This window comes from Oryzias melastigma, linkage group LG14 (genome assembly GCF_002922805.2).
Source record: "Oryzias melastigma strain HK-1 linkage group LG14, ASM292280v2, whole genome shotgun sequence".
NCBI classification, from domain to species: Eukaryota; Metazoa; Chordata; class Actinopteri; order Beloniformes; family Adrianichthyidae; genus Oryzias; species Oryzias melastigma.
The window spans coordinates 11,250,860-11,270,755 of NC_050525.1; the positions used below are offsets into that span (position 1 = coordinate 11,250,860).

Consider the following 19,896-nt stretch of genomic DNA (forward strand, 5'->3'; position numbering starts at 1 on the left):
CTAGCATTATCGCAGGTAATACTATATATCTAGTTCATAATTATGTAAAAAAAAAGTTTTTAAAGTTTTAAAAACCTAGTTTTATTGTGTTCAATTAATGTTTATCCTGTTCGGCCCGTCACCTAACGTGTGTTTTGGATTTTGGCCCCTTATATGATTGAGTTTGACACTCCTGCTGCATATAGTTTTTTTATAGTGTAGGGCTGTCTAAATATACAACTCCAAATTGAGTGCCCTAGAAATTTCCCAGATGTCTCTGCGAAAAACCAGAGTGCATGGATGCTCACTAGATTAGCGAATGTAGAACATGATGAATAGTGTTTGAATGGTTTTTGGTGAAAAAGGTATTTTAATTAATTTTTATATGAATTTTTCAAGTTTTTCATCATTAGAACACAATTTATGTATAAACGTTCTTTGTAAAATGTTCCTTTTTATCTGGTATTTACTTCTGGAAATCCATTATATTTGCTTAAAAAAAAGTAGTGAGCATGGTGTCTAAATTTCTTTGAAAATCCTGGGTACTTGCTTAATAGTAGTTGAGGGAGGGAACTTGGACATGGTCTCAGCTTTCTGTTTGAGGTTTTTTAGTGACTGACAACAATGCATTGTGGTCAATATTCTCCAATCTTGTGAGCATCCATGCACCCTGGTTTTTCACAGACGCTTGAGAAATTTCTAAGGCACTCAGTTTAGATTTGGACAGTTTTACAAAAATGACAACAACTCTATATACTGGTCATGCACTATATAGTGAGTAGTGAAGGAATTCAGACACAAACATAATGTTTCTGACCTCGGGCCGTTAGCACAGTAGCAGCTACATCCACGGTCAGCAGTCTGACACTGAACGTTCACACCTTTCCATTGCACCTTCATGATGTTTAGAAGAAAGACTATATTGCATGTGAAGTGTGGTGCTCAGTGTAGTTGAACACACGTGCGCTGGCATGTTTCAGAGAATATTTGATTAGTTGTTCTGCATGTCAAGTGACGTACTTCACAGCTAAGAGGATGACTGGCTGACAACATTTTTTTTAAATATATATTTGCATTTATTTTTGATGACCTGGTATCTACCCACACTACTGGTCAATCACGATCCACATATTGGGCATCCTTGCACTAGAGTATCTACTAGCTGCCTTTTTTTTTTTTTTTTATTCTTTTTATGTTGTATCGTCTAATGCAGGTCATTTTGAAACCTCTCACTGACTGATTTCTTTTTTCTTCATACAGGACTGATGGGGAGGAGCTCGGTGTGGTCCCACCCTCTGCTGACTTTTAAACCTCGTCTGTGATGACTTCTGTTCCGCATTTGTCTTTCTAAAAGTGGTAGTCATGGCTCACTGCAAGGTAGAGGAGCAGCATCAAGACCCCAAAGATGTTCCTGCGGTCGCTGATGTGCGCCCTCGACGTCTCGTCTCAGAAGACGTTCAGTCAGATCCGACAAATGCAACAGTCAAATCCCAGAAAACCGGGAAATTCAGGAAGACCGCTTTGACGTTTTTTGGAGTTCGTAAAGGTATCTGTATTTTGCCGAGTTTTTTTGGGGGCCGTAGTAAAAATCAAAGCAAATGGTCATCAAAGAAAGGAATTAGCAAAAGCAAAACCCACGACGGGTTAAGTAACATCAGCCACACAGACCATCTGGGAAATGTGTGCTCCTCGGCTGAGGCTTTTGAGTACCACAGTGCAGAGCTCCAAAGCAGCTGTCACAACGAATGTAGTCACTCCGCTGATCAGCAGAAATCACTGACACTCGGTCGACACAGAAGGGGTTTGAGAAGTCTCTTTCAGAGTTTTAAGCAAAGCAGAGGTCAGAGAAATGCTGGCATGGATACAACAGAAATGATTGCAATATCCTTTCCTCAGTCTGGGGGAAAGGTGGCCGCTGTCCAGGACAGCCGGCCTGTCACTGAGTGCCTGGGATCTGAACCTGATGTGCCTGATTTCACAGATGCCATGATATGTGGCATTCCCATTGGTCCTGAATGTAGCAATGCAGATGTAATGCAATTAGAGAACAGTGCAGAGAAAGAAAGACCAAAGTCTGAGCTGGGTGGTCCGCAGCATGATGACCTGCTGGAGGAAGCTGCTGCGGCAGCTGGAGCTTCCACTGATCACGAAGAGACCCTGGTAGATTCTAGTGCACCGTGTGTGGAGCCTCAGACGAGGCCTGCATTGAAGTCGAAAACTCCTCAAGGCTCCTCGGATGGACTCGACCTGCTGTTTGACGATGTGGCGTCGTTGAAGAGCTTTGATTCGCTGACTGGCTGTGGGGACATCACTGCAGATCAGGAAGACGACAGCATCACAGACAGCACTGTTTCTGGAGAGAGGAGCAGAAACGGAGGGAAGAGGGCTTCCTGTTACCTTACTTACCAAGGCGGTGGGGAAGAAATGGCCTCGCCTGAGGATTTCGATGAGACGTGCCTTCAGGAGTTTTGGGGAAACGATGATGAAATCTGCTGCGCTTGTGATCCAGACCAGACAGACACAAATGAGCTGACTAGTTCTCACAATTTGGGCTCATTGAACAGTAACAGTGCTCAGCAGGCTGTCGGTATAGTCGTTTCCTCCACTGCCGATGCCCTAACTCCTCAAAGTGAACATCAGGAGTCATTTCCAAATAGCGATGAGGGTTACTATGACTCAACGACCCCTGGACCACAGGAAGGACAGGAAGAAGATAACGGGTTAAGAGCAGGCAGATTACCCAGGGACAGTTACAGCGGAGATGCCCTCTATGAACTTTTTGCGCCTGATGAGAGTCTGATCAGTCCTCATTACGAGAACAAATCTCATCCCAATTCCAAATCGAGCACCTTTGTGTCTGAGCCAGGGGACGAGACGGATGCTGCCTTTGTTCCCGAGATGAATCGCTTACGAATAGGTGCTGAACTATACGAAGAGAGTTTTCTAGAGAGTCCGGGCATGTGCAGTAAGTCCTTGGAGTTGACGCAAAATGTTGAAAGCCAACAGGAAATCAGAGTGAAAAAAAACACTAATTCCAAACAACAAACGTCACTAAACATGAAAGATGCTGCACCGGACATTTTTGATGAAACTGGAAAAGTGCTCACTTCCAATGAAAAGAGAATATCCACAAACGCTGATTGCAGCGTAGCATTCGGGAGCTCAACTCATCCAGACTATGAAACCTTTTGCGGACCTAAAGAGGAGCATCTTGAAGAAAACAAACCTGTGGCTTTACCGTACATAAACAAGAGTTCCCCAGCTGAAGAGTGCACCGCCTTCCTGGACGACGGGCAGACGGTGTGTTTCTCACAAGCACTTGAAGATTACAACAAACACACTCAAATGCTCAGCAACAGTGCGGACGATTTGGACACGAGTTCTGCTTTCACTCCAAACATGGAGGCCTTACCCCCCATAGTGACGTTCGACGTGGTGGATATGCACAATGAGGGTGAATATGATGAGCAGATGCGCATGGACCTAGAGGAGGACATCTCCTCACCCTATCAGGAGTTTGAGGAAAGCTACCTTCAAAAAGATGGGTTTGCTGAGTGTGATTATCAGATGTTTGATCTGTATGATCACAGTCTGATCAGCAATGCGTGGGCCGTTGCCAGTCTCCCCCGGCAACATATAGGAATCTGCCAGTCCATGCCTCACCCATTAACCCATGATAAGAGAAGCAGATCTCTGGACACTGAAGGTCCTAATGTATGCACAGAATCCAGGGCGGCTGTTGCTTATTCCTCTCGACTGGAAAAGGATTCAAGCTCTTTACCGTACTACAAAAAGAATACAGTTGTGTCGGCCTCAGAAGCTGGAAACGGTAATGGAATAATGTCTTCGTCGTGGCATCCCCGGACAGATGAAGACGTCACTGGAAAAGCCCCAAGTGCGAGTTCTCATCACTCCTCCAGTGGGGACTTTTTTGACGTCAAGCCGCATCATCTTTGCACTACTGTGTCTGACGACACTAGCTGTGATTTCATTTCGCACAATTCAGATTCAAACGGCAGACAGCGTCACTTCGCTCTGCTGTCAGACTCCTGTGGACCTCAGGGCACCCTGGTTTACGCTGGAATGACAGAGCAGGATCATGGGGATCGTGTTTTCTGTAACCCTGCTGCCAATTTGAAACCCTTCAACCAGAGCAGCAAAGGCAGAGCAGAAGGTGGCAGCCTTCCTCAGAGTCCTCCAAAGGGAGCTTTGTCTAAAGATAAAACGTCCGTCCTCAGCGAAACATCAAACGATGGGGTGTTCCCTGTGGCTTGCAGCAAGCTTCCTGAGCTCGCTCTTAACTGAAAGAATCTGCCACACAGTTTGGATGAGAAATGCCAGCAATCACTTTTTATATTTGTCCAAAGGAAAAAAAAAAGTTTGCACACTCGCATGTATGGAGGAGCTGTCCACTCTGACAGGAAGCGGAGTTGAACCGCTTGAATAAACTGACAAGTGATGTCCAGAACATCCGGTTTTCTGCATTTGTGCTGTACCAGTCTCCATGCACAGAGGGCTCATAGATGTAGATGAAAATAATTTAAAGGAGCAGCTGTTTCATTTTCCATTAAAGTTCGTAACCATTAAGCTACTGAATTTTACAAGAATGTTTTAACCCACCTGTAGCCTTGGCATTGAGGTCTCTGCACCGATGCCACACTCGCTTGTGAGGGTAATCATCAGCCTGGCTTCAGCTGTACAACCCTGCTGCGCCTGTTGCCTTTTGAACATATGAATGCTTTGCTTTTAATGTCAGCTTGTGTTTGTTTTTACTGCATCTCAAAGCTATGAGTCCACAGAAGCATCCCATATAATTCCAGGTGTTTGAATTTTCTTTACCTGATTTTAAAAACATTTCAGACAAAAGATGCTCTGACGGGTAACTGTGCATTTTCAATGTCAAACAACAAAATAGGCCTAATATGCGGAATAAAGTTTAAATAATTGATCCCTGCCTGTAAATTCACCACCAGGTCTTCACTTGTGTTTTCATCTGTGGCTCGCTTCCTCTGTCAGCAATTCCAGACACATTTGTGTCTGACAGATCAACACACCACAGCTGGTTTGTGTTTCTCTTTCACTCAAGCATAGTCGGTAAAGGAAGTGGACCTTTTTTATTTCAATCTTTTTCAGCTGGCAATAAAATCAACAATAGGGATATGTAATTTAACGGCACAAGATTCAATTTTTTAAATCGGTTTTGAACAATCATTTGGCTCCTGTGGGTTCAGGTTTTAGATGCATTAAAACTATTTTGGCTCTTTTAGTTCTTCTTTATAGCTCTGCTTTTCCACTGAGTTCATGGTAAATAGCTGGAGATGTAGGTATAGGATTTGTTTATCATTCACAATGTCAACTCCAATATTCATTTTACATTTTGACAGTTTTTCAGGGGAGCTCAGACTCATTAGCATGTTTTCTTTCTCACTAAAATTCCCCTGTGTGGGAAATATTCATGAATTTTCTCATAAGCAGTTAAACATTGAATCATGAAGGAGATCACATGATTATGGACTGGGATTGCTTTTTTTTTTAGCTCAGAAAAACAATGCTTTTATTTGTGTTGCGCTTGTTTCTTTGTTTTTGTTCTGGTTTTAATTTGAAATAGCTCCACCTCCTGGGAAGTAAGAAGGTTCAGATGAAACTCTTGCTCTTCAAAACTGCATTTCAGTAAATGTGAGGGATGAATAAGTGGTTAAATTTCAAATCAATTAAGATAAGCTATTTTTTCTTCTTTTAAAATGGAGTGTTATTTTTCTGTCTGTGTAATATTAGAAAAATGTCTAACTGTCTTTATAGCCCTAGTTTCTTATTTCTTGTATCATGTACAGTTTGGCTGTTACAAATGGCAATATTGTGTTTACGTTTTCTTAGTTCAATTTTTATTTTACTTTTGAACATCTTTTGCTGTATGTCTGAATACAACACTGCCTTACAAGAGAATAAACATGATATCAAAGTTTTACATTCAGGCTTGGACTGTTTTTACTACAATTAAGGTTGAACTATTCTGAAATTTGCTTTCACTTTAGTCCAGTTCTTGAGTAGTAATATTTTTCTTTCAAATTATCTTGGTTTTTGATTCATATTTTAAACACTTGTAATTTTTCTGCATCTGAATGCTATGGATAAAAACACCTCAGGGATTTCTGTTAGGAACATAGTTTTAGAGTCACCTTAACTGTTACAGGCTGATTAATACAATAATTTGAAGGAGAAACTGAAAGCTTAGTCATTTATTTAATTGGGGGTGGTTGAAAGACATCATGTAAAAGTAGAAAATCAGTAAGACAAGCTAGAAAATTCAGACATCTTTGCCTAAAATCACAAAGGTAAAGATCTATAGATTTCAGAGAAACTGGCAGCTTATTTTTGATCAAAATTCTGAAGTGGACATCCCCAATGCTTAGGTTTAAGATAAAATACATTTAAAGTCTTAAGTCTGCCAAATATAACATCAATTCAGATGTGATTTTGATCACATTGAATAATAAAAAAAGTTTTATTTTCGGGACTGCAATTATGACATAGCAACCCACTAATATATTAAAATAATTTAGTTTGAGCTTCATTGTGGGGAAATAAAACGTGATATGTACTGTATATTCTTCAGTGTTGACAGTCCAAGAATAAATTAGGTTATCATTTGAAAAAACAATTGGAAAATTTGTGTGTGTGTTTTTTAATGGCTATTCTCTTCTGTGTCTAGAAATGCTAAATTGAAACAATTAGAAACATTTTAAACTTATGTGATTCACATATCTGGCTCCCGAAATGTTCGCGTTGTGATTTACTTGTTTCCCTGTCGTTATCTGGCAACCCTGCCTAAACTGCGACAGCGCCAATGGCAGCAAAAGACAACTAGAAGAGGCGAGGAGGATGACAGCAACAAGGTGAGAGGAGCACCGTTTGAAGTCAACATTGGCACTGATGTACGGTCAGAGAATGCAGAGAACCGTCACGTCTCCCTGCGGATTCCGCATCGCATGAGTTACCACATTACTGTCAACTTTATCTCAAGTTGTTAAGGTATTTCTGCGAATAAATTGTTAGCATGATATTCTCTAAACTGAAGCTAACTAAGGTTAGCATTCCAAGCGTTGAAGTTAGCGGTGTTAGCTTGATAGCGGTATTTAGCTGAACTAATTGCTAACCTTAATATTGCCTGACAGTGTCACTGGTTGTTGGCTATTTAAATTAACTATTACCATGTCAACTTCTACGCGGTGGTACACACGTAAAGCTAAACCAGCCCTAAGTGTTGACCCGAGTTGTGTAAATAATGTTAGGCTATCGTTTTAGCATATGCTAACCGCCGCTCGAGGCCTAAAGGTGTCAAAGCAGTTATTTGACAAAATGCCGAAGGTCACGTTTTGTGTAATTCTTGTTGCATTTGTGGAAAAAATGTTGCTAATGTGCATTTTCTAGTGCTGTCATGGTCTTAAGCATGTCTTCCTTTTACGCTTCTCAACTAATGATGCTGCAGGAAGAGATAAACACTTCAGGGTTTTTTTCTTCATTGACGTGTCAACTTGTTTGATTAATCATTACAATATTACTTAGACCAACAAAGTTGACAGAAACAGCAGGACGGGTATGCAAACTGACACAAACATCAGCATTTAATGGTGTTTTCACACTGAAATCAACCACTAAAATATATCATAATTCATTCTTGCACCGTCAATGTTTCGTTTTGCCCGGTCCTGTTAGCTCCTGCTTAGTATAGTGTCATCAAGTTTTATTTTGAAATCTTTATTTCACATGTCGTTCATTAAATTGCCAACCACACGGTGTTAGCTCAGAGATTTCTCATAATAGGCATTGCATGAAGTTTCAAGAAAGTTGATCAGACTGGAATGTATTTAATTTAAATATCTATATGATAATGGAAGCTGTTGCCTTTACCCTTACTTTTCTTTGATAAATGTGAATGCATTATTCAGATATACTTATTAAAAAAATGTAAATTATCAACTTTGTAGCAATTTTGTTTTTGAAATACTTAAGAACATTTTAATATCATAACTGAAAAATAAGAATGATCTGATTTATTTATTTATTGTAACAAAAAAAAGTATTCAACCTGCAAAATGTGACAACATAAGTGATTTGAAAAAAGAAAAAAAAATATTTCCAGCACTACACGTGCATAGCTTGGTAATGCTTTGCCTTTATTTTTTCTATACTAAAATATCAACTCTTGGGGGTTGTTTTGTTTAAAAAAAATATTGATCTAAAAAGCAAGAAGCTATGGAGGCCATAGAATTTATCATTTTTGTCCATTATGACACTATCTGGGTTTTACTGCATGCATCAGTGGTTGCAAGGGTCTTTTGAATTATCTCTCGTGCTACTATTTTTGTCCCAGAAGTTTAAATTTTTTTATAGAAAGGGAAGGTACCTGTTGTTGCACTTTCATGAACATTGTATTAGAGCATCTACAAAGTGCATCTCAATGGACTAAAAGTTGGTTTTCTTCACATGCTGTTGTGATATAACAATAACTCAAGGTGTTGCTGAATTAAATAGCAGCTTTTCTAAAGCATTTCTGTTTTAAAATGGAAGGTAGATGGATTTTAATGCAAGCTGTAATCTTTTGTTGGAGCAGCGGTACAGTAACTAATTTACAAAGTTGAATCTGTCACGCTTCTGGATTTTGTGCAAGGGCAGCAAAGTAAGGAATAGCGTTCTACACTTGTTGCTATGAAGCAAATCCTCGTGGACTTGAAGCCTTTTTGACATAGATTGAATTAACTATTGTTTTAGTGAAAACTCTGGTCACTCAATTGCATTAGAGTATATGAACTAGAGCTGTTTGTTGGTAAGCCGTGAAGATGTAGAGGTTCTCACCTAGTTATGTGATAAGTAATACAAAAGAGATAACCGTCTGTTTCTTGGTCAAACCAGCTGCAGTCAGTTGTGCATGTAACTCTGTTTTTAGAATTTAGAAGCACATATATCAAAAATTCTTATTTATTGTCTCTGAAGTTTTTACTCTGATTTGTGCATCACAAATATCAACATCTCTCTCGGTTGTTGCCGATGGCACTGCATGGCAAAATGTTTATGCTGCAGTGTGAAGTGCCCTGTCCTATTTTGGGTGGTCAGTACTCTCGCAGGTAATAACGTAAAACGGGCAATATTGGCTGTTTTTACAAAAATATGCAACCTGGAGAGCTTTAGTGTAGAGTTGTAGTGTAAGTGCAAGTGTTCTGCATTTACTGGCTGCATGAGAAGAGATGATGAGCTGTGTTTGTGTTAGTCGTGACTGGTGAAAGGAGTTAGCTGATGACAGGGCTGTGTTGCTAAGCAACCCACATCATGGGCTGTGCCTCTTGAAGCTTGAAGCTTGCTGCATTCTACTCTCTCTAAGACTGGGGAAAGTGTTTCTAATGCGTTCCGTTCACTGTTGCACCTCTTATGGAGATTCAGTTTGATTATCCGTGTTCATGCGCAGCAAAAACTGACAGTGCTGCTTGGTTTGCACTGCAGGCTCCCCGTGAAGCAGCACACGGCTTTTCCATTACAGCCTCTCTCCCCCTGTAGAATTCAGTTCTGATAGTCTTTCAGTGGGCTGTAGGCGCAGGGATGCACTATTCAGCCCACACCATCTCAGGTTATGCTAACTCACATTCTCACTGTGTCTGGCTCAAACCTTGGGTGTGATACCAGCTAGAATTTTATGTTCATAGTGGCCATGGTTCTTCAGAAGTCCATTTGAACATTTTGTACCCTCCTGTGATTTTTATTTAAAACCAACTAAAGTAACAGCAATATAGTTTTATGTCTGTTTATTTGCATTTTGTTTATAGATTTTTGTATTTGAATATTTTTGCATAGTGTTTAAACAGTAAGACCAAATAGTGAAGTACTTTTTTTTTTTGCTTGCACAAAAAGGGGTGTGATGCTGATGCACACACAGGGTATTTGTTATTCTCATTTATTTAAAAATACAAAATAAATTGAAGCCCAACACTGTTATTGATATTGACTATTTTTTTTCCTATAATTTGGTTTTTGCAGGTTCGCCTAATTTGATTTTGCCGATTCAGACGGGGGAGACCATATTGGTTCGGTCTTACGTAAAAAGTCCTGCAGTGCTGAAGTGACTATGATTCTCTGGCTGCAGTGGAGGTGAGGAAACATGGGGTGGAAATCTGAGTTGTCAAGACAAACGTGATGACAGCATGGTCCATGGTGGAGAAGCTCAAAATGGAAAAACGCCCATGCAGGGAAGAGAACATTGACTCAAGTGAGGCCCAGCATGCCACTGAGGAGTCGGAGGATGGAAGCAGCTCAGAAAGTGAATCCGAAGACCAGAAACCGCAGAGGGCTCCGGCGAACAGCAGTAAAAGAAGAGAACCGCTGGCTGTCACCAAACCTCACCGTCAGCTCTGCCGCTCTCCGTGCCTCGACCGGCCGAGTTTCTCCCAGAGTAGCACTGTCCAAGACCTCCGTGAGGACGATACCAGCACGGCGTCAGGGGTTAAACCTGTGAGTGAAAGAGAGTACCAGACCAAGATTGAGTTTGCGTTGAAGCTGGGCTATTCTGGAGAGCAAGTGGAGACGGTGCTCAGTAAGCTAGGAGCCGCGGCACTCATTAACGATGTTCTCGCTGAATTGGTGCGACTCGGAAACAAAGTAGAGCCGGAAACTCAGCCTTGCAGCAGCGCAGCCGCTCCAGCGTCACGGCCCCCATGTGTGAAAGAGACTGTTAGTCCAGAAGTTTCAGTGGAAGAAGATTCTGTGGATACCTTTGATAACCTCAGGCCCATCGTCATTGACGGCTCAAACGTTGCAATGAGGTTAGACTTTAGAATACAAATATTTCATTCTATGTTTTTCACCCTTTTTTAATCATTTTATTTTGTTTTCCAGCCATGGAAACAAAGAGGTATTCTCTTGTCGTGGTATCCAGCTTGCTGTTGAATGGTTTCGGGATAAAGGACACAAAGACATCACTGTATTTGTTCCAGCCTGGAGGAAGGAGCAGTCAAGACCTGATGCTCTAATCACAGGTACTACGAGTACTTCTGATACTTCACGAATCTGTCAACTCTTTGACTTGCTAGAGAAAACATTCAACGGTCATTCACTTGTCGAATCTTCTTTCAGATCAAGAAATCTTACGCAAACTGGAGAAGGAGAAGATCCTGGTTTTCACCCCATCTCGAAGAGTTCAGGGCAGGAGGGTGGTGTGCTATGATGATCGCTTCATAGTGAAGCTGGCTTATGATTCTGATGGAATTATTGTGTCAAACGACAACTACAGGGACCTGCAAAACGAGAAACCAGAGTGGAAAAAGTTTATCGAAGAGCGTCTCTTGATGTATTCATTTGTCAATGACAAGTAAGAAACTCTGATGCCTTTTAGAAAATGTGTCCAGAATTATGTCAAATCCTTTCAGATTGTGATGTAATATGAACATGTTAGTTTCTGTGCTTGGTGTGTGGACTAACATCTATTCATTTAATCTAAAAAATATTGCTTTATCAGGTTTATGCCACCTGATGATCCGCTGGGAAGACATGGTCCAAGCTTGGAAAATTTTCTCCGTAAGCGACCGGTTGTTCCAGAGCACAAAAAACAACCTTGTCCCTATGGTAAGAACCCTTTAATTAACACTTCTATGGTTTGATTTAAAATGTTCATCTTGGTAAACTACTCTTATTTTCTTTAAACCAGGAAAAAAGTGCACATATGGACATAAGTGTAAATACTATCATCCAGAACGTGTTAACCAACCTTTGCGGTCCGTGGCGGATGAACTCCGAGCCTTTGCCAAATTATCTGCGGTGAAAACGATGAGTGAAGGAGCTTTAGCGAAATGCGGCACCGGTTCAGCAACTGTAAAGGGGGACAGCAGCTCTGAAGCCAAACGCGTGGCCCCCAAGCGCCAGTCCGATCCCAGCATTCGCTCAGTGGCCTGTGAACCTCCAGAGGCACTCTCCATCGTAAGGAAGTCCGAGACAAATTCAGTGCCTTCCCTCGTGTCTGCCCTCAGCGTGCCCACCATGCAGCCTGCCAAGAGCCACGCAGCCGGGGCCTTGAACACACGATCAGCCAGCAGCCCCGTTCCTGGTTCTCTGCAGTTTTCCCACAGTTCACTGGAGCACATGTCCAGCGTGCAGTATCCCCCAATTTTAGTCACAAATAGTCACGGCGCCTCCATGACTTACAGTGAACCGTTCCCAAAGTACGACTCCGTCAGCGATCACGGATACTACTCACTCCACAGTGATTTCTCAAACATGAGCATGAGCAGCATGCACAACGTGGACAGTTTCTGTAGCATGGAGCACGAGCATGTGTACCAGAGAAACCCCAGCCACTGCCCCGAGTCCTGCCTAAGCCATTCCAACAGCGACTCCTTCTCCTCTTACGGGGACATGTACCCCAGCTCCATGGACAGCAGTCTGGAGGAGAGCATGAAGGGGTCACAGCAGGCTCCTGCACAGGGAAGGATGCAAGCCTTCTCCCACGGGTTTCGCCACGAAGCACTGACTAGAGTTCAGAGTTACGGACCGGAGGAGCCCAAGCAGTGCTCCCGGAAGCAGTCTGGAGCTCACCTAGCGCCACACATCCAACACGCTGCAGTGGGAGCCCGGTCCAGCTGTCCCGGAGACTACCCACTTACTCAGAACGTCCTCCCCCCTTTGTCCTCTCAGCCCACGCGCTCTCTAGGTATGACTCGAATGGACAGTGTTTCTGACTCAAGGCTATATGACAGTAACCCAATGAGGCAGAGGCGACCTCCGCTGTGCCGCGAGCAGCACGCAAGCTGGGACCCTCTGCCTTGCGGTAACGAGTCCTTTGGATATCACTCATATCCACTTAGTAACAGCCTGATGCCGTGCTGCGAGCGTGTGATGGTTCGCAGCATGCCAGACAAGATGGAACAAATTTGGAGCTCGCCATGGGAGACCCCATCTGCAGCCGAGCACCAGGAGCATCAGGTCGTCCCGGACCACCAGTACCAGACATACAGGAACCTGTGCAACATCTTTCCTGCTTACATCGTTCACGCCGTCATGGAGAAAAACCCGCATTTGACCGATCCTCAACAGCTGGCTGCAGTCATCGTCACTAAACTGAGGTCCAACCACTGAGCAGCAGCTGAGGAGAAAGGAGGGAAGTGAGCTTTCTCTGTGCAGGGGTGGCCCCTTCTTCAGTGTTGCAGCTTTTGTGCACCATCTGCCCTCAGGAGCTAATTGTCACGTTTTTCTGGTGGGAGTTTTGATGATTCGGGTATGTATCACTGAGATGACATACGAGGAAACCTTCAGCTTAGATGAGTTTTTTTTTTTTTTTTAATGAAGTATAAAGCACCAGTATTTTATATAAAACACTTCATAACACATTCATACCTCCTGAGCTTCACTGCATTTATGGAAGGAATTCTTCAACATTTTAAAGTCACTTTAACTTTAGGTATCTGTAGTGCTCATCTAAAGCAATGTTCAGCATTAAATAAAAGATTATTTTATGTGATTCATAGAAAACTAATTTAAAAAATAAGTTTAATAATACTTAAGAGAAAAACACTCTCCATCTTGTTAACCTTCTGATAATCTTTTGATCTATTTTAAAATTATTAATTACGATTTTTCTGTTTTATAGCCAAAATGTAAAAAACTGTCAGTTTCTGGCTCATAGTTTCTGCAGTAGTTTGTTAAAAATTTACCTCTAAGTAGTGGGTGGGACTTAAGTCGTAGACTAAGCCCGCCCCCTTCCCATCATCCATTTCCATGTCTTCAAGTGCATCAGAATGGAGCAGAGCAGGGAGCTTGCCGTAGAAGCTTCTACATCACACCTACAAGCTTTTTCAAATTGTGTTTTTGCGTCTGCTCCTGATTCACAATGATTTGAATCCAGAAATACAATTTTAAGCCTACATTTTGACCACAAAATACCAGAAGAACATGTAGAAAACATTGAAAATATAATTTTCATTGGAGTGGGTCTTTAAAGAAGTATTTATGAAACAAGTGGAATAAAACAGTCACTTTAAATATTTTTTAGTAACTTAATGTATTAGAAATGATGTTGTCATTCCTTATACTATTTAATGGAGGCTTAACCTGCTATCTATGCTTTTTAAAACTAATTTTTAGTTATTTTAGAGAGAGAGTCTAACTCTGAACAGGCAAAGAAACCACTCGGCCACATCTAGGTTTGTCTTGTATTGAAGGGACACATCAGACTCCGTTCAGCGTGAAGCTTTTGTGAAGACTGCTCAGGCCCTGTGAATGTGTTATGAAAGGAGTCGTTCAGTGCAGTGGAGTTACGAACAGCTTTGCTTAGGACTGCCTCTACTGTAAATAATGGTTTTTGTTTCTCTCGTTTTTGTGCATTTCTTTCTGAAGTCCAGTGAGAGGGAGGTAGACGCATACCTCACAGCATGAAAAAAACGAAATTTTATGGCCTTATATCTGAATGACCTCACGCTTTAGTCATTGTCCGATCGGTTTCAGAGAAAATGGTTCTCATTGAAACTCAAAATGTAAAGCACTATCACCATATCTAAAAAGATATATTTTCTCAGCCTCACCTAGCAAAGCTACTATTTTGGTAGAGTTTGTGCACAAAACGCGGATTTGACTTGTGTACACGTGCACATATTTATGTACATATTCTCATACAAAAGCCATTATTCAGAGTTATTTATAAGCTGCTAAATAATGCCAAAAAAGAGACTTTCTGAATTTCTGTATTATACATATTCAGTTTAGTTTGAAGGATTCATTGAATTGAAGTTACATCTCTATTTGGATGTACAGTCAGATTTCTGATTTTTACATCCAATATTTGAATATTTATATAGTTTTCAGATCTGTTGTGCTGTTTTTCAGTGAGAACAAAAATCAAATCTTGATTTGAGAGAGTAGTTCTGATGGACTTTCCCTTGTTTTCAGGGGAGAGGTTTGTTTATTACATGCACTTAAGTGGCTTGATTGGCAGCCGGCCTGAAACAGGCACAGGTGGATTAGTTCTCTGCATCGACAAATAATTAACCTGTCTAACTGAAAAACAACACGGCGGAGAGATAAATAGCTAACCCTGAACTGTGGAGGCAGTGCAGTTACTAGTTTTCAACACAGATATTGTCATCCATTTATGCCTTAACTTGTTCTGACACTTACGATTTCCTATTTGCATGTAAATGTAGTGGAATCCTTCAACTTAAGAAAAAAAAACAAAACATAAAAGGACAAGTTGTGAAAGAGGAACCAGACTGAAATGGTGTTAGCCATCCCAGTTAAAAGTTTGCACAAGGATTTATGCAACGGATTGAATATTTACCGGATGTTAAATCAGTCGGATGCAAAGGTCTGGCTGTCACGGTTTTCACTTTGCTATGTGTTTTAAATATTGTGGTATCTTGTAAAGTACTAGGGATCAACACGATGAGAAAAAAAGGTTGCGAGTAAATTGTGGAAGTGATTGAGTGAGACTGCTGAAGTCTGCATAAACACGCGGCGCATGCAGGCAGTCGTGACGGAGCGTGCGAGTGTTTGGCTGTGCCTTGCAGCACACTGCTCTCAGGATGCTTTTGATTTTCTAACTTAATGAGTTTTCCTGCCAGAAAGCAGGGACTACAAGAGTGTACTTTTATCTAGTAGTAATATATTTTGTGAACACTCTACATGTAACATGTAGTACCTTGAAGTTAACTATGTATAGTTAAAGTATGGAGACGTCATTGAAGATCTTTGTACTTCTATGTATATTCTGTTTGTGCATCTTTAGAAGAGTGAGCTATCAGGGTGAACTCATGTTTCATTTTGGACAGGATTTTATGAAAATACGCTTTGAATTTTGCGGCCAAAGGATGCGCATGTCGATTAGAAACTACAAGGTTAGCTCCCTTCGTTTAGCTACGTTACAGTCAGGTTGTGAACCCTTATAGCTGGACCATGCTTTCAATGCATTTAAAGGGGAATGCTTAACTGTTTAATGTAGTTCTTGAAAAAAAGTTGTTTGTCCAAATCTAATTCTATAAACTAAGCAGCATCAGACTGTGTTTTGATGACTTTTATTATTATATTTGTAGTTTATTTTTTCTTTTTTTTTTCTTTTAAGTGAGTGGCATTACTCTTTGATGGCTAATTGTGTGAGGCAAACTGAGTCTCATTAGTGGCGCTTTAAAAACATGTATTTCTTTATAATGTTTAAGTACAACCGTCGTATAAGAACAGACATAAAGGAAAAACAAAACAAAAAAAACAGTTGAATGTGTTTTGCCCAAATGAAGTTTGGGCTTTGCTAACTTTGTTTTTCATGAAAAAGACGAGGCCACTTGAGGTCGTCTGTCTGTTCATGAGAAGGTGAAACAAACTGCCTAAATGTTTCTTCATATGAAACAAATCAGATTGCAAGGCTGCTGTCAAGGTTGTTTCTGGCATTTGGCTTAAAGTTTGCGCGCCATCCTTTTTTTGTTTTTTCTCCACTTCAGACTGCTAAACGGCCAGTCATTTCTTATTCAAAACACAATATTTGAAAACTAATCTGAACCCAAGATGGATTTTTTTTTACTGTTTGGGTTCTTAATTTTGACTGGAAATTGAAGCATTTACTGACAGTTTAATTTGGAATTTAATTCTACTAAAAATAGTGTTTTCTCTGAGCACTACCCTTAACTTTTAGACAAAAATTGAACACTTTCGATGCTTAAATTTCCTTAAAGGGAACAAATCCTCCTTTTCCCTCCTTCCTCTCTGAATGTGCCGCAAACACATAAGCCACAAATGTCTAGAACTGACTTTTGCTTGTTGATACAAATTGTATCTATACATTGAATGTAACAAAATATGAAATGTACAATATGAATATAGTTTTATTTAAGTGCGGGGGTGGGGTTTGGGGTCGATGCCATAACATTTGTGACACCGTGTGTCACTGGGAGTATACAGTAGTCCATTGGTATGTAATTATTCTTACTTGGTACAGTAGTCAATTTACGAGGACAACAATGTGCTACCTAGACGTGCACAGACGCTCTGTGTGCAGCAGGCCTCACGTCCCCCACTGTACAGAAGCACACAAGTGTGTGTATTGAATTCACGGTAACACAAGTTGTTTGGATATTTTAGGTCATTTGTGTGTCGTAACTTTGTTATAGGTGCATCTATTTCTTCTGAAAAGCAGACGTCTATGCTATTTAAATGGAAATGTAATCGCTGTAGGTATATTCTGCTTCATAAAACATGCCAAAGTTCTTTTCAGGTGGCTTTGTCAAACGGTGTCAAATTCCAACCAAATCTGTATTTTAAAATAATTTTGCAGACTTGAGAAGATTAGGAGTAGAAAAAAGGAACCGAGTGAGGGTGATGGACTAAAGCTTCTTAGAAGTGTCACACAGAAGATAGGCTGATGTTTACAAGCCGTTTAATGTCACCCACTGGGATCTTCACTGTGGATCAGTGGTGGATAGCCATGGCGGTGACACGCCGACTGAATTCTTTACTATGTTTTTTTTTCGCTCAGACTTTCAGGAGTGCATATATGTGCAGTTTATTTAAAGACCAATCCTTATTGTTCTCAAGCAAGCCGTGTGTTGGGGTTTTTTTGCTATTAAACTGTCCACTGACTGCTGTCATTAAGAAGATTCTGTATCTGAGACCAGTTGGCATCAGATCAGCTTCGTTGTCATGACGATTAGACTGAAAATTGTCAGGATGATTTATTGATGATCTGCTGTTAGCTAGAATCAAAACCAAAGGGATTTCTGATCTGTACACAATATTGTACTCGTTCTAGTTGGTACAGGCGTGTCTTGCTTTGGAATTGTCAGTGTATGCCACGATAATGGGTGCACATATTTAAAAGAAACAACTGTACATACGAAGCATACAGTGTAATACTCAGGTTTAGTGACAAACATTTTAAATCACACTTGGTTTTTTAAAACTGAGGGATGCAGAAGTCTCTCATTTCGAGTAGACATTTGGTCTACAATGTAAAAAACAAAACAACAAGAAAAGAACAAAAAAAGGGAAATGTAAAGCATATTTTTGTGTGTTGTGATGATCTGCAGTAATGTATTGTACACTGACTGGAAGGCATTGCTTTTATAGAAATAAAATATGATTATTTGGGTCTGTGGGCTCAAACAAAATGTAAGTCTTAATGACAAACTGTGTTTCTCTCCATAAATAAAGACAAATTCTGCTGAAAACAGATTGTTCCTCTTGTTCTTGTTCCAAAAACAATAAGGATGTCTCATGTTTTATCTTTCATCAGGGTTCGTACAGTCATGAAAATCCTGGAAAAGTTTTGGAAATTGAAAACGCAATTTCAAGGTACTTGAAAAGTTTGTGAAAAATTACACATTTTGTAAAGTTTTGGAAAAGTCATGAAATTTTAATCATTTTAAAACTATCATAAAGGTTACCTCCTGACTAGAAAAATAAAAGCAGCTACAAAGACAAAAAACTTCATTTCCTAGAGTCCCACCCCTTCACATTTGGTACAATTGAAAAGCCCCACATGTCCTCTGTAGATGCCGAGTGAGTTAATTCAGTCGTATCCAGTGGTGGGGAAATATTCAGCATCAGAAATGTCCTCTACAGAGAATACATTTGTATTGCTGCTAGACGGGAGGATCTGGAAAACTGAGTGGTCTGACGGCTACAGAAAGCAAAACTAGTTTCAGTTTTTTTTTTTTTTTTTACAGATAATGGGTCAAAAAAAGGGAAATTAGGTAGTTGTGAGTGAAAACGCCCGACTTAAGTCCTGGCATAAAGGGAGGGGGAGGTTCAAGAGGAAAGAAAAGGAATAAGTGGTTTCAACCCAGATTTGCAGAGCTCCAGCTCCAACTCATGGTGGGCATCAAAATACCTAACCAACCTCCAAAGCTGAAGGTTGTAAGTCACACAGGATTACTGAAATTGGACAGATCATTTAAAAAATAGTCTTACCTGGTTTGTTTTAAACTTTAATTGCCTTTTAAACATTGGGGTGACAATATGGCAGAAGTAGCAGAAACGTAAAGATGCATCCTGCTTTATTACAGAAACATCTGGTTGGTGGTGGTGATGTCATGGTTTGGGGGATATTTTCCTGGTGTAACACAGCCAAGCTCAGGATGATTAACAATGCCTCATAATTGTTCACATTTAAGAGTTTTAACCTTATTTAAAGAAAAACAAGTTCTGTCATGAATAATAAATATGAAAAACCTTTAATGAAAAGAATTGCTCAAAACAAAATTATTCTGTGGCTGAAAGAGTCAGACTTTCAAAAGGTACTTTAGTGCTGAATTACTCTCTTTGAGTTGCATTTTATAAAAGGGAGATTGTACAAACAAAACTAATTAAATTAAAAAATAATCATAATTTTGATTAGAAAAATGTCATAACTACAGCAAAACTGGACTATGAAAATCAAGTTTGAAATCTTGAAGCAAAAACTGGAATCAACTTATATGTGATTGGATGCAAGTTTTGCTCAGTGATGGAACAATGTTTGATGAAAATAAAAAAAACGCTAAAGTAAATTCTGATGCTAGATGTCACAAGCCTTTTCAGTTGTCTAGTGAAATATTTTTTTAAAATAGGTTGATTAAGAGGAAATGTCAACAAACTGCAATTTTTGCATCAAGCCTCATTTTAAAAAAACAAAAAGCAATTTTTTTGTTTTATTTTTTTTATTCTTTGTTAATCAACCATCTTACTAATCCAGAAACTGTTAAGGTGTAACAAGTGGCACAGCACATGCATGCCCTCTGCTGGCCATATGGCTCAAAAGCTGCAGATATTTCATTAAATACAACAATATTTTTTTTAAAGCGGCTGAAATTAAAATTAAACTTACTGTTCTTATTTTATAAAATCAATTGGACTTTTATTCCTAATTAAAATAAATATGCAGCTGCAGCTAAATATGTTAGAAACTGAATGCTGAAATTGATC

General features: G+C 40.1%; 2 protein-coding genes across 10 annotated transcripts in view; both read left to right on the plus strand.

Moving 5' to 3' along the window:
* amer1 (APC membrane recruitment protein 1) overlaps nucleotides 1–5,944 on the plus strand; it is a 15,248-nt gene extending 9,304 nt beyond the window's left edge. For all 8 annotated transcript variants that reach the window (XM_024265820.2, XM_024265815.2, XM_024265818.2 and 5 more), the window contains one exon: nucleotides 1,240–5,944. In XM_024265820.2, the coding sequence (XP_024121588.1) occupies nucleotides 1,342–4,284 (2,943 nt within the window). In that variant the 5' untranslated portion in view covers nucleotides 1,240–1,341 and the 3' untranslated portion in view covers nucleotides 4,285–5,944. The remainder of the gene's footprint in view (nucleotides 1–1,239) is intronic.
* A 730-nt stretch (nucleotides 5,945–6,674) lies between these two features.
* zc3h12b (zinc finger CCCH-type containing 12B) lies at nucleotides 6,675–18,163 on the plus strand. 2 transcript variants are annotated; one of them, XM_024265863.2, is made up of 6 exons: nucleotides 6,675–7,008; nucleotides 10,006–10,787; nucleotides 10,861–11,000; nucleotides 11,098–11,332; nucleotides 11,480–11,586; nucleotides 11,669–18,163. In XM_024265863.2, exons 2-6 carry the CDS (start codon nucleotides 10,162–10,164, stop codon nucleotides 13,090–13,092), a joined length of 2,532 nt encoding a protein of 843 aa, XP_024121631.1. In that variant the 5' UTR covers nucleotides 6,675–7,008; nucleotides 10,006–10,161; the 3' UTR covers nucleotides 13,093–18,163. The 2 variants fall into 2 exon arrangements, with proteins under 2 accessions (XP_024121631.1, XP_024121632.1); XM_024265864.2 differs by having other exon boundaries at nucleotides 6,675–6,872.
* The last annotated feature ends 1,733 nt before the right edge of the window (nucleotides 18,164–19,896 follow it).

Bases quoted from the DNA above. Each gene is read 5' to 3' on its own strand.
- zc3h12b (XM_024265863.2), top strand. From the start codon at position 10,162: ATGACAGCATGGTCCATGGTGGAGAAGCTCAAAATGGAAAAACGCCCA. The intron at 10,788-10,860 runs GTTAGACTTTAG...TTTGTTTTCCAG, and splicing joins GGCTCAAACGTTGCAATGAG to CCATGGAAACAAAGAGGTAT. The intron at 11,333-11,479 runs GTAAGAAACTCT...TTGCTTTATCAG, and splicing joins TATTCATTTGTCAATGACAA to GTTTATGCCACCTGATGATC.